The sequence below is a fragment of the Capra hircus genome, chromosome 22 (genome assembly GCF_001704415.2).
Source record: "Capra hircus breed San Clemente chromosome 22, ASM170441v1, whole genome shotgun sequence".
Taxonomy (NCBI): Eukaryota; Metazoa; Chordata; class Mammalia; order Artiodactyla; family Bovidae; genus Capra; species Capra hircus.
In genome coordinates, this window is record NC_030829.1 from 50,970,280 (window position 1) to 50,982,619 (window position 12,340).

Below are 12,340 nucleotides of genomic sequence, written 5' to 3' on the forward strand. Positions count from 1 at the left end.
GGTGTGGTCTGAACTCTGATTTGGGGAGGGCGGGGTCTCTGGGAGGAGTCTGTAGAGGCGGCCACCCGCCGGGCCCCAGCGAGGCCCAGGCACCGGAGCCCCGCCCCCTCCGCTCGGCCCGCCCCCGGAGCTGCCCGGCGCCGCGTGCCCGCTCCCGCCGGATGTGCGTCACCGGCCCTGCGTGCAGCCACCCGCGGCCGTAACTGGAAGTCGAAACAAAACAAGCAGCTGAGGTGGTAGCGGCGGCGCCGGGACGGGGGAGGGGCGCGCCGGAACCGGAACCGACCTGACGCCGGAACCGGAACCGAGAGCGGGTTGCCAAGGCCCGAAGAGGGCTGGCGGCGGCGGCGGCGGCGGCGGCGGCGGCGGCGGCGGCGGCGGCCTCGCTCGGTGAGTGGGGCTGGCCGCTGCTCGCCTGTCGCGCCGGAGCGGGGAGGCCGCAACGCGGGCCCTGGGCGGCCTGTTCAAGGTCACGGGCCGTCCAGTCTCCACCCCTCGAGTCCGGCGGCCTGCTGGGCCCACTGCTGCAGGCGGGGCCGTCACACTCAGCCTGTGGCCGGCCGGCCGTCTCCGAGAGGGCTGGCGGCGAGTGAGGGCGGCTTCCTGGAGGAGGTGGTGGTGGGCCCGGGGTTCGGAGGCTGGAACTGGGTCGCAGCCCGGCTGGGGCTCTGGTCTGTGGTCAGTAACCCGGCGAGGCCGGATTAGGCTACCTTGGGTCTCTAGGCAGCCCCTTTCCCTCCTCAACGTCCCAAGAGGATAGGGGAGGGACGCGACCTTCAGCTGGGGCCTGGGAGCAAAGAGGCGGAGGATGTCCATCCGTCGACTCTGGATCTGTCGTCATTGGAGATCCAGCCCACCAGTCCCACATCTGACCCACTGAAGAATCTCTTCCCGCCCCCGACATATCCCCACACACACACTCACACTGGGGAACACAGACTGGTCACTATCTGTCCTGCCACTGTCTCAGGCCGTGCTGGGGTCTGCCAGGGGTCCTGAATACACGCCTTCTTCATCCCCACCCTCATCTTAGTTTTGAGAACTTTATGTTGGGTGGAGAAATAGCCCAGAATCCCCTTGTGGGTCTGTGGGAAACTGGGTAGAAGTCTCTGGCTCAGAGCTGATGAGGGGGCGGACCTGGGAAGGAAGGGGATAATGTCTGTTTCAGTCTACCTCGGCGCCTTGAGGTGGGGATATTGCTGAAAGGGAAGTGTGACATCTGAATACCCTTTTCACCTTAGCTTTTGCAAGACCTTCTCAGCATAGGACAGCAGCTGGCGAGCAGAATCTCTTCAGACATAGGGAAAAAGAAAACAGAAGCAAGCAGTGCATAGTACCAGGTTCAGAGAAGGGTGGAACCTGTCATGTGGCAGGTTGGGCACCTTAACCTGAAGACCGTGCCTGGGCAGTGGTAGCACCTGGGCTGGGCCTGTTTTCAGCTACAATGCCTGGTCCTCCTGCTGTTTAATTGTCTGTCTCCTCCTTTCCTGGCTTCCTCCTCCACCTCCTACTTCTCGGGTGGTGACTAAGCAGCCAGTGAGAGTGAAGGAAAAGTGAGCACCCTGCTCAGAGCGCCAGCCCTGTGGGCTGGAGCCATGGCTCATCTCCAGATTGATGAAGGAGCCTGGTCCCAGGCCATGGCTGCCCTGACCTGGCTCCTCCTCAGTGAGGCTTCTCTCTTTGTGGGTCTGTGTGGCAGAATCTAGGAGGCTCAGCCAGAAGTGGCTGCTCCTACGTTCATTATTTATTCCCCCTTAGGAATAGCCACGACTGCCTCAGGTATTGGAGAGACACTGCTCTGGAGGGTTAGAAATGTCCTAGGTTGCCGAGCCCTGGGTGTAACCAGGGAGCAAACTCCAGCCCTTGGTAGTGATCACTGGTTCCCTTCTCGTTAGGCTGTCTGTTCCTTGCTGGAGAATTTGTCCACAAAGAGTTGCCAAGATAGCTGGGCCAGGAAGAAAGCGTCGTAGCCCTGACCCAGACGCCGTTGCCGACCCCGGGGCACTCTGGCTGTCGACCAAGCGGCTCAAGATGTCTGGTGGGGCCAGCGCCACAGGCCCAAGGAGAGGGCCCCCAGGACTGGAGGAGGCAACCAGTAAGAAAAAGCAGAAGGATCGAGCAAACCAGGAGAGCAAGGACGGCGATCCTAGGAGAGGTGGGAGTGGCATTCCTGGAGCCTTTGGGGCCTTCTCCTCCTCCCTTCCTATTGAGCATATACATGGGGGGTTGGGAGACGACTCTTTTTGTTCTTCCTTCCATCCTCGTCTGATGCTGAGAGATGGATCAGTGGCAGGCTGGGTACAGCATCAGCTTTGAAGTTTGTTGTACTTGACTGAAGTCCTCAACATGGTGTTTGATGGGGTGTTCGAGTCTCGGAGGCTGCCTGTCCATCATCGTTTCCCTGTTCTTCCCTTTGTTGTCAGGGTCAGCATTCACTCCTCGGGAGGAGCAGACCAAAGAGGGTGGGTAAAGAGTAGGCCTTTTGGATGCTAGACTGCTTTGGCTGGTGGGAGAGGGGTGGTGGGCGCCGCAGGGGTATACCCCTTGTCTGGAGCAGTTCCAGTAGGGCTGGTGGCTGGTACCTGCTGATACTCACCAGAAGCTCACCGAGACCCTCACAATCTTTTGGTTACTCCCTGTATAGACTTAGGGCTCGATTGGAGGCAGAGTGCTGATGAGGTGATTGTCAAGCTGCGTGTGGGAACCGGTCCCGTGCGGCTGGAGGAAGTTGATGCTGCTTTCACAGACACGGACTGTGTGCTGCGGCTCCCAGGTACGTCCCTCTGCTCCGAGGCCGGCAGTGTATGTGAGCCCTTTGATATCCCCTGCCCCAGCTGACTCCTCCACTCTGTTGCCAGATGGTCGGCAGTGGGGTGGTGTTTTCTATGCCGAGATAGAGAGTTCTTGCACCAAAGTGCAGGCTCGCAAAGGTGGCCTCCTGCAGCTGTCACTGCCCAAGAAGGTGCCTCTGCTTACGTGGCCCTCTCTGCTGGTAAGTCCCAGAGTGGTGGGAGGGGAGAGGCAGGGATCCCCAGTGTAGTTGACAGAGCCTGACTGCTATATCTCTGGCAGAAGAAACCTCTAGGGACCCAGGAGTTGGTGCCAGGGTTGCGGTGCCAGGAGAATGGGCAGGAGCCATCTCCCATTGCCCTGGAGCCAGGCCCTGAGCCACGGCGGGCTAAGCAGGAGGCCCGCAACCAGAAGCGGGCCCAGGGCCGTGGTGAGGTAGGCGCTGGGGCTGGTCCTGGGGCCCAGGCAGGGCCCAGCGCCAAGAGGGCCGTGCATCTCCGCAGAGGGCCAGAGGGGGAAGGGGCCAGAGATGGCCCTGGGCCTCAGGGTGATGCCCCCCAATTCCTGGCTGAGCCGGCCACCCAGGTGAGAGTGGAGTGCCTGCTTGGGGGTTGGGAGGTGAGCGGGAAGGGTGTGGACTCCAGTGGAGAGGGAGCCGCCTGCCAGACCCAAGGCTGATCCTGCCCATGATCTCGCCATGAATAGGCTGAGGCTGAGGAACAGCTCCGTGTACCACCACTGACCCCCCAGACCTGCCTCCTGGGCTCAGAGGAGAATCTAGCACTTTTGACAGGAAAGAAGGCAGCAGCCCCCAGGAGCGACCCAGTGTCCCCTACCATGGCCCGAAGCAGAGACCCCGAGAAGGACGATCGTTCCAAGGAGGAGATGGCAGTGGCCGCAGATGCTGCGGCCTTGGTGGATGGTAAAGATGGGGCTGGGGTTGGGCAGGCCGAGCTCGAGCTGCTGGGTGGGTGAGTGGCTGGGCAGGGAGTAGAATAGGAGCAGGCTGGAACTTGTCCTGAGTGGCACTGAGCTGTGGTCTCAATATAGAGCCCGAGTCCACGGTGAACCTGGCATTTGTCAAGAATGACTCGTATGAGAAGGGGCCGGACTCAGTGGTGGTGCACGTGTACGTGAAGGAAATCCGCAGGGACACCTCTCGAGTGCTCTTCCGTGAGCAGGACTTCACGCTTATCTTCCAGACCAGGTGGGTGGGTGGGCAGCCCCGGGGCAGACAGTGTGCGTCAGGCAGGGCAGTGCGTCTCATGCTTTTTCTCCTGCCCACCCCTGCAGGGACGGAAACTTCCTGAGACTGCACCCGGGCTGCGGACCCCACACCATCTTCCGTTGGCAGGTGAAGCTCAGGTGGGTGGTGCCCAGCCCCGCCCTGTGCCTATCCTGCTGCCCTGCAGTCCGCGTCCCTGGGCCGTCTGGCCACCGGAGGCCCTGAGCACAGCCTTCCCCTGCAGGAACCTGATCGAGCCCGAGCAGTGCACCTTCTGCTTCACGGCCTCGCGCATCGACATCTGCCTCCGCAAGCGGCAGAGCCAGCGCTGGGGTGGTCTGGAGGCCCCGGCTACACGAGGTCTGCCCACGAGCTCCCTTCATTGCCTGGTCCTTGGGACCTGGACCCCCACCCCCTGCCACATGCTGCTAACCACCAGCCCCCCATTCCCCCTTTTTAAGGTGCAGTGGGTGGTGCAAAGGTCGCCGTGCCGACAGGTCCATCCCCCCTGGATTCAGCCCCACCGGGAGGTACACCCCATCCCTTGACGGGCCAGGAGGAAGCCCGGGCCGTGGAGAAGGAGAAACCCAAGGCTCGATCTGAGGACACAGGCCTCGATGGGGTGGCCACCCGCACCCCCATGGAGCATGTAGCCCCAAAGTCAGAGCCACACCTGGCGTCGGTGAGAATCTTGGGGTGCAGAGGGCCAGGGCTGGAGGCTGGAGAGCTCAGGGCTGCTCTCTCATGCTTCTCTTGCTCCCACAGCCCAAGCCTACATGTATGGTGCCTCCAATGCCCCACAGCCCAGTGAGTGGAGACAGTGTGGAGGAAGAGGAGGAGGAAGAGAAGAAGGTGTGTCTGCCGGGCTTCACTGGCCTCGTCAACCTAGGCAACACCTGCTTTATGAACAGCGTCATTCAGTCTCTGTCCAACACGCGGGAGCTGCGCGACTTCTTCCACGGTGAGAGCAGCTCCCGGAGCCCGGGGACAGGGGACGCCTGCCCCTGCTCACGTCTCTGCTGGGCTGCTGTCCCTAGACCGCTCCTTCGAGGCTGAGATCAACTACAACAACCCGCTGGGGACTGGTGGGCGTCTGGCCATTGGCTTTGCTGTGCTGCTCCGGGCGCTGTGGAAGGGCACCCACCATGCCTTCCAGCCCTCCAAGTTAAAGGTGATTTGTGGCCACTCCTCCCCTTGGCTGGAGAGGGTGGGGAGGGCCAGCCAGCCGGGAGCACGGTGGGTGCTGGGGCTCCGGGCTCACACCTTGCCCCTGTATCCAGGCCATCGTGGCAAGCAAGGCCAGCCAGTTCACAGGCTACGCCCAGCATGATGCCCAGGAGTTCATGGCTTTCCTGCTGGATGGGCTGCACGAGGACCTGAACCGCATTCAGAATAAGCCCTACACGGAGACCGTGGACTCAGATGGGCGGCCTGATGAGGTCAGAGTTGGGGGTGGAGGCGCGCCTATGTCCCGCCCGTCCCGGCCCCCGGACCTCATCGGCCCTCACCATTCTGCTCCTCAGGTGGTGGCTGAGGAAGCCTGGCAGCGGCACAAGATGCGGAATGACTCCTTCATCGTGGACCTGTTTCAGGGCCAGTACAAGTCGAAGCTGGTGTGCCCCGTGTGTGCAAAGGTGTGACAGGCTCCCTAGAAAGAAAGGCACCCCCTAGCTTGTCCTGGTTAGCCTACTCAGAGTGGGCTCAGAGGCACAGGTACCTTTAGGTGCTGCAGGGCACAATTTGGACAAAGAAGCTTGGGGGAGGCCTGACGCCCCGTGGGCTGCAGAGGTCAGGCTGCGAGGGCTTCCTGACTGAAGGGAAAGTGCTCTTTGGGTGACCTGAGATGGAGTGGGCATGGGAAAAATTGGAAAGGCACATGGGAGGGGCCTGGTGGAGCAGGCCTCCAGCGTCAGAAACAGGGATTTTTCCCTCCTTCCGGTTCTCCTGGTCCACCCAGCCTTCGCAGCCTGAGGCTGGGCGGTGAGGCCCGAGAGCCGTCCCCGGGCCTGGATCGGGCGCTGTGAGCGCCAGCGGCCTGCCCCCCACTCCCTTTGTGGCCACCCAGTGGCACCTGTGCGTTTGCAGGTCTCCATCACTTTTGACCCATTCCTGTACCTGCCGGTGCCCTTGCCCCAGAAGCAGAAGGTTCTCCCTGTCTTCTATTTCGCCCGGGAGCCGCACAGCAAGCCCATCAAGGTGAGAGCTTGGCCCGTACTTCCGGGCTACGGCCTAGACCCTGGCCTCCCTCCCCCACGGACTCTCTCCTCTTGTCACCACAGTTTCTGGTGAGCGTCAGCAAGGAGAACTCCAGTGCAAGCGAAGTGTTGGACTCCCTATCTCAGAGTGTCCATGTGAAGCCTGAGAACCTGCGTCTGGCGGAGGTGTGTCTGTCCTTCCCTGCCCTTTACGCACAGGGATGTGTGTCTGTGTTCGCAGCATACAGATACGTGTGTGCAGTTGTTAGCATCTGTATGTGTCCGCTCAGACGTGCCTGTGACTGCACAGATAGGTGGGGTGCTGCGGGGTGAGGCGTGGTTGGAACCAGACACTTGAGCGATGCACCTGAGGTGCCCTCAGTTCCCTGCCATCATCTGGATATATTTCCCCTCTTGGTGTTGGCCCCCCGCTGCTCTTCTTCAGCTAAGGAGCTTGGGCCACAGGACTAGCCATCCCCCAGCTCTGGTTCTTCTGCATCGTGCTTCTCCTTCCTGTTTTCCCCAATCTGTGTTGCTGCTGCCTGGCAGTGTCCTGTTCCTCAGTGGGGCAGAGGATGGGGCACACTTCTTGGAAGGTGGCCCCTCCAGAGTAACCACGTTGCAGTCTCCACAGGGCCCACTGGGGTGACAGCAGGGTTGAGGCCCTTGTTGTGTAGAGCTGGTATGGTTCATAGCTGTCCCAGTCCTGATTTTTCATCCTCTCTATGCACCAGGCTCCTTACTCCATTGGGCACTAAGGCTGCTGCCAGTGGAGGCACATATTTCTTACCCCTGACAAGTCCTCACTGACCCAAGATCAAGGCCAGATCTTGTTGTGGTTTGGAGCAGGGCTAGGGGAAGTGCTCGTCCTCACATCAGATCTGTGTGTTCTCTGTCCCCAGGTGATTAAGAATCGCTTCCACCGTGTGTTCCTGCCCTCCCACTCACTGGACACCGTGTCCCCGTCCGACACACTCCTCTGCTTCGAGTTGCTATCCCCAGAGTTGGCCAAGGAGCGCGTGGTAGTGTTAGAGGTACAACAGGTGAGTAGGGGCCACCCTGCTGACCCAAGGTCCTGGTGGGGGCGAGGACGGCCTTCCTGTCCCGCCTGCCCTTGCTGAACCAGGCCACCCACCCTAGCGTCCCCAGGTGCCCAGCATTCCCATCTCCAAGTGTGCAGCCTGCCAGCGGAAGCAGCAGTCAGAGGATGAGAAGCTGAAGCGCTGTACCCGGTGCTACCGCGTGGGCTACTGCAACCAGTGAGGACTCCCATGTTGCCCCGTCCCTACTCATGCTTCCACCTGCCACCCTCCCTCTTCTTCACGTAAAGCCTGGGTGTCTTAAGTCCTCTACCTGCCCTATCTGCTGTCACTCTCCCAGACCCCTGGGGAAGCTGGGCTGGCCCTGGTGCAGAGGTTGGGCTGAAGCCCCCTTCTTCCCTCCACTTTCCTTCCAGGCTCTGTCAGAAAACCCACTGGCCTGACCACAAGGGCCTCTGCCGCCCTGAGAACATTGGCTACCCCTTCTTGGTCAGTGTCCCTGCCTCACGCCTCACCTACGCCCGTCTTGCTCAGCTGCTAGAGGGCTATGCCCGGTAAGTGCCCAGGGGCTGGGTTAAGGTGGGGTGGAAGGCAGAGGCGCCGGCCATGCTGGTCTGGATTCTTACCTGCTTTTGCGGCCCGTCGCCAGGTACTCTGTGAGTGTGTTCCAGCCGCCCTTCCAGCCCGGCCGCATGGCCTTGGAGTCCCAGGGCCCTGGCTGCACCACGCTACTCTCCACTAGCTCCCTGGAGGCCGGGGACAGTGACAGGGACCCCATTCAGCCACCAGAGCTCCAGTTGGTGACCCCTGTGGCTGAGGGGGACACGGGGGCCTCCCGGGCATGGGCATCTCCTGATCGGGGCCCTGTACCCAGTACCAGCGGCATTTCTTCTGAGATGGTGGCCAGTGGGCCCATTGAAGTTGGCGCCTTGACTGTTGGTGAGAGGGTGTCCCGGCCTGAAGGTAAAAGTCTGCTGAAAGGCTCTGGGGTAGGGAAGGTAGGGGAGAGCTGGGTCAGGCCCAGGTAGACAGGAGAGCTCCGATTATCGTGTCCTTTCTCAGCTGCTGTGCCCGGGTACCAACACCCAAGTGAAGCCCTGAGTGCCCACACTCCCCAGTTCTTCATCTACAGAATTGATGCATCCAACCGAGAGCAGCGGCTAGAGGACAAAGGTGTCTGAGGCCGTCAGGCGGGGAAGCCCTGGCATGGATTGGGCTGGCGGCTCTCCACAGCTGCGTGACTCCCCTCCTTGCCCGTTTCTAGGAGACGTCCCACTGGAGCTGGGGGACGACTGCAGCCTGGCCCTGGTCTGGCGCAACAACGAGCGCCTGCAGGAGTTCGTACTGGTGGCCTCCAAGGAGCTGGAGTGCGCTGAGGACCCTGGGTCTGCTGGCGAGGCTGCCCGTGCTGGCCACTTCACGCTGGACCAGTGCCTCAACCTCTTCACACGGCCGGAGGTGTTGGCACCAGAGGAGGCTTGGTGAGGCCAGGATGGCCGGCAGGTGGGGGGCGGGGGCGCTGGGCGCTCTGCCGCCCCTGACTGTGCCCCATCCCCCCACAGGTATTGCCCGCAGTGCAAACAGCACCGCGAGGCCTCCAAGCAGCTGCTGCTGTGGCGCCTGCCCAACGTGCTCATCGTGCAGCTCAAGCGCTTCTCCTTTCGCAGCTTCATCTGGCGCGACAAGATCAACGACCTGGTGGAGTTCCCCGTCCGGTGAGCCAGGGCTCTGCTACCTGCAGTCAGGGCTGGTGGCGGTGGCGGGGAGGGGCACCTGCTGACCAGCTGACCGCTCTCGGGCTGGCTCCGCAGGAACCTGGACCTGGGCAAGTTCTGTATCGGTCAGAAAGAGGAGCAGCTGCCCAGCTACGACCTGTACGCCGTCATCAACCACTACGGGGGCATGATCGGCGGCCACTACACTGCCTGTGCACGCCTACCCAACGACCGCAGCAGCCAGCGCAGCGACGTGGGTGAGGGCACACGCGCCGACAGGACGGACGGGAGGGGCGGTGGCGCAGGTCCTGTTCACACTCTCCTCGCCTTGCCATAGGCTGGCGCCTGTTTGATGACAGCACGGTGACAACGGTAGACGAGAGCCAGGTGGTGACGCGTTACGCCTATGTCCTCTTCTACCGCCGGCGGAACTCTCCCGTGGAGAGGCCCCCCCGGGCAGGTCACTCTGAGCACCACCCTGACCTGGGCCCTGCGGCTGAGTCAGCTGCCAGCCAGGTGAGGCACAGGGAGGCTTCACAGGGGTGCCCAACTCTCAGATGTTGGGGTGGGGGGTCGCGTAGAGCACAGCTTCTTCTCCTTCAGCCCCTAAAGCCCTGGGCTTTTTAAGCCGCAGATGGGGTTCCCTTACATCGTAGCCTTAGCCAGAGCCATTACCGGCTGGAGGGACGCTTAGAGAGGCACATACGTACCAACACGTGGCCACTGGCGTGTGCATCAGATACAGATCAGGAGCTGCTACAGACTTCACCAGGCTGTGGATGGACTGTACCTGACACTCCCACCTTTCCCTCTGCTGCTCCCCACACGGTGGCCCACAGACCCTCCCTCATGACTGTCCCTGAGGTCTGACATGCATTCAGGCCAGGGCTGTGCCAGCAGGCCATAGCCTTGTGTGGCCGTCCCCCTCTCTGAGGTGGGCATCTGTTCCTGCTGGGCTTTCACGATCTTCTGTCGCTCTTGCTGATGTGGGTCCCAGGCCTGGTTGGTGGGCACAGCCCCAACTCTTTCCTGGACTAGTCTCCTCCTGGCGCTGCTCTCCCTTGAGCTCTCTATGCACAGACTCTGAGACCGTGATCAGGATCTGTATGTGGGTGGGAGGGAGCCAGGAGATGACTCTGGGGTTGGCAGTTATGTCCTTCATGAGCCAGTCTCGTCTGTGGGAAGCCTGGGCTAAAACACTGACTGGCTGACCCCCAACTCAAACTGCACCCCAGCGGGGAAGCTGCATGTCCACTGCGGGGTGTCCTGAGGCCACAGTGCTGTCAGGGTTCACCTGTCATGGTGCTCTCAGTCTCAACAACCTGGCGAGTGACCCACTTGGCTCCTGCCTGCCCTCTGTGCCGCCTGACCTGGGTTGTAGGGGGTTAGTGCCAGTTACCTTGGGTGGGACTGTTGTGGCCAGGGGTCTTAGGGACACTGGGTCTCCCTCCCCACTCACCCCTGCCCTGGGCGCTGATGGCCGTTTCCGCACACCGTAGGCTTCCCGGATTTGGCAGGAGCTGGAGGCCGAGGAGGAGCCAATACCCGAGGGGCCTGCGCCTCTGGGTCCCTGGGGGCCCCAAGACTGGGTGGGCCCCCCGCCACGTGGCCCTACCACACCAGACGAGGGCTGTCTCCGATACTTTGTTCTGGGCACCGTGGCAGCTTTGGTGGCCCTTGTGCTCAACGTGTTCTATCCTCTGGTATCCCAGAGCCCCTGGAGATGAGCTCATCGGCAGGCAGCTGCTGTGAGCTGGTCTGCCTGCCTTCCCCGCCAGGCTACGCTTGCCTCTGTGGTGGGGACTGACTTGGGGCTCAGTGGATGCCTCTGAGCCCACAGGGTTGGGACTGTGGCTCTTGCAGGGGCAGAGCATCCCAGGGTGGGTATCCCGTCCAGTTGTCTGTCCGTTTGTCCTGCTGCTCCTACCCTTGACCTGGGGCTTAGCCCTACCCAAGCAGCTACTTGTATTTAAAGTGTTAATAAAGCGAGACTGTTCAGGCCCGATCTCGTCTCTCTGTCTCAATGCCGCTGCTGTCTGCGCCTGCCTTGGGGCCTTCCCCTGGGTGCTAGGGCTCCAAGCCAGCACCCCCGGGATGCCAGGCGGCATACTGGGCAGCCCCCAACCCCTGTCCTCATATTCTGTTGCAGGGACTAGGCCCTGGCCAGGCCCCCGAGGTGGCCCCCACGCGGACAGCCCCTGAACGCTTCGTCCCCCCTGTGGACCGCCCAGCCCCCACCTACAGCAACATGGAGGAGGTCGATTAGCAGGTCCCTGGCTGGTGGGAGGACTGGGCTTGTGGGATTCCCCCCCAGAGGGCCAGCGCTTTGCCGCTTCTCCTTCTCTAACCTAGAGGACACTGGCTTCGTCAGTGGGGAGTTGGGGGGGATGATTTGAGGGTGGAAGCCTCACAGGTTGGGACCTCTTGTCACCTTGACCCCCACCCCCACCCCCAACCAGTGGGCCTTGGCTTCTCCAGCCACCCCCAGTGCTGCGTGGTTTGATTCTCAGTTGTACCTTCGGTTCTTTCTCACTCGCATTATAAACGTTATAATTTTATTCTAAAAAACTGTAATTTTTTTTTTTTTTTGCATTTTGGAAGTGATTGCTGCTGTTTAAATATATTTTAAAAATAAATGACAAATAAGCAGACTTAGTCACTGTGATACACTAGGTCCTGTGGCCACCTCCCCTTTGCAGCATCTGCTGTGTGTGTGTGTGTGTGTGTGAGTGAGTGAGTGAGTGTGTGTTAAAGATCCTGTAAAGTGCTCTGCTCTGAGGAAAGATGATGAGGTTCCATTTCAGGCCCTTTGGGTCATAAAGCCAAGCCCCCAGTCCCAGCAGATGTTTGGGGCCTGACTTCTGCCCTTTGATTCCACTGATTCTGAGTCCTGCCTGGAGGCAGCTATGGTTGGCAACATCAGTACCTCAGACCCAAGGGATGGACTGTGCCCCATGAAACTCCAGAAGCTGACAGCATGGAGTAAAAGGTGTAGGCACTGGGGCTGACAACCAGATAGCAGGTCAGGAAGGACTTACTGGGGAACAGGAAGGACATGTGGGTGGAGGGAAGTCCCTCCTTTTCTCAGGTCTTTCTTTGCTGTAGTTTGCAAAACATTTGGATCCCTTGGGAGAATAGAGCAGGAAAAAAACTGGGTTGTGGGGAAGGAGGCCCTGCTCCAAAAGGATAGGCAGAGAGGACCAGAGCTAATCTTGGCTGGCTTCCTGTGGAAGGGAGGGTGCAGGCCCCTGCCAGGCCATTTCCTCCCTTGATTCCCTGAAACTTTGGCTTCTGGCAGGTATCCCAGGCTGTTTGCCCACAGTGGTACAGCAGGCTTGTCCCAGCACACTTGCCTTTGTGCACACATACTGCAAG

General features: G+C 60.8%; 1 protein-coding gene across 9 annotated transcripts; it reads left to right on the plus strand.

Moving 5' to 3' along the window:
- On the plus strand, window positions 196-11,616 carry USP19 (ubiquitin specific peptidase 19). Of its 9 annotated transcripts, none has more exons than XR_001919952.1 (27): window positions 196-390; window positions 1,896-2,155; window positions 2,424-2,462; window positions 2,645-2,773; window positions 2,859-2,992; window positions 3,073-3,375; window positions 3,496-3,712; window positions 3,841-3,997; window positions 4,084-4,155; window positions 4,260-4,375; window positions 4,477-4,697; window positions 4,781-4,976; window positions 5,053-5,186; window positions 5,296-5,454; window positions 5,539-5,649; window positions 6,101-6,211; window positions 6,295-6,396; window positions 7,113-7,253; window positions 7,351-7,469; window positions 7,667-7,804; window positions 7,900-8,213; window positions 8,313-8,423; window positions 8,515-8,731; window positions 8,813-8,965; window positions 9,062-9,218; window positions 9,303-9,481; window positions 11,115-11,616. XR_001919952.1 is itself a non-coding variant. In XM_018066642.1 (27 exons), the coding sequence occupies exons 2-27, from the start codon at window positions 2,032-2,034 to the stop codon at window positions 10,690-10,692; spliced, it is 4,086 nt and encodes a 1,361-aa protein (XP_017922131.1). In that variant the 5' UTR covers window positions 196-390; window positions 1,896-2,031; the 3' UTR covers window positions 10,693-10,970. The 9 variants fall into 9 exon arrangements, 7 of the variants coding, with proteins under 7 accessions (XP_017922131.1, XP_017922133.1, XP_017922132.1 ...); XR_001919953.1 differs by lacking the exon at window positions 11,115-11,616 and adding an exon at window positions 10,465-10,970; XM_018066642.1 differs by lacking the exon at window positions 11,115-11,616 and adding an exon at window positions 10,465-10,970 and having other exon boundaries at window positions 9,062-9,222.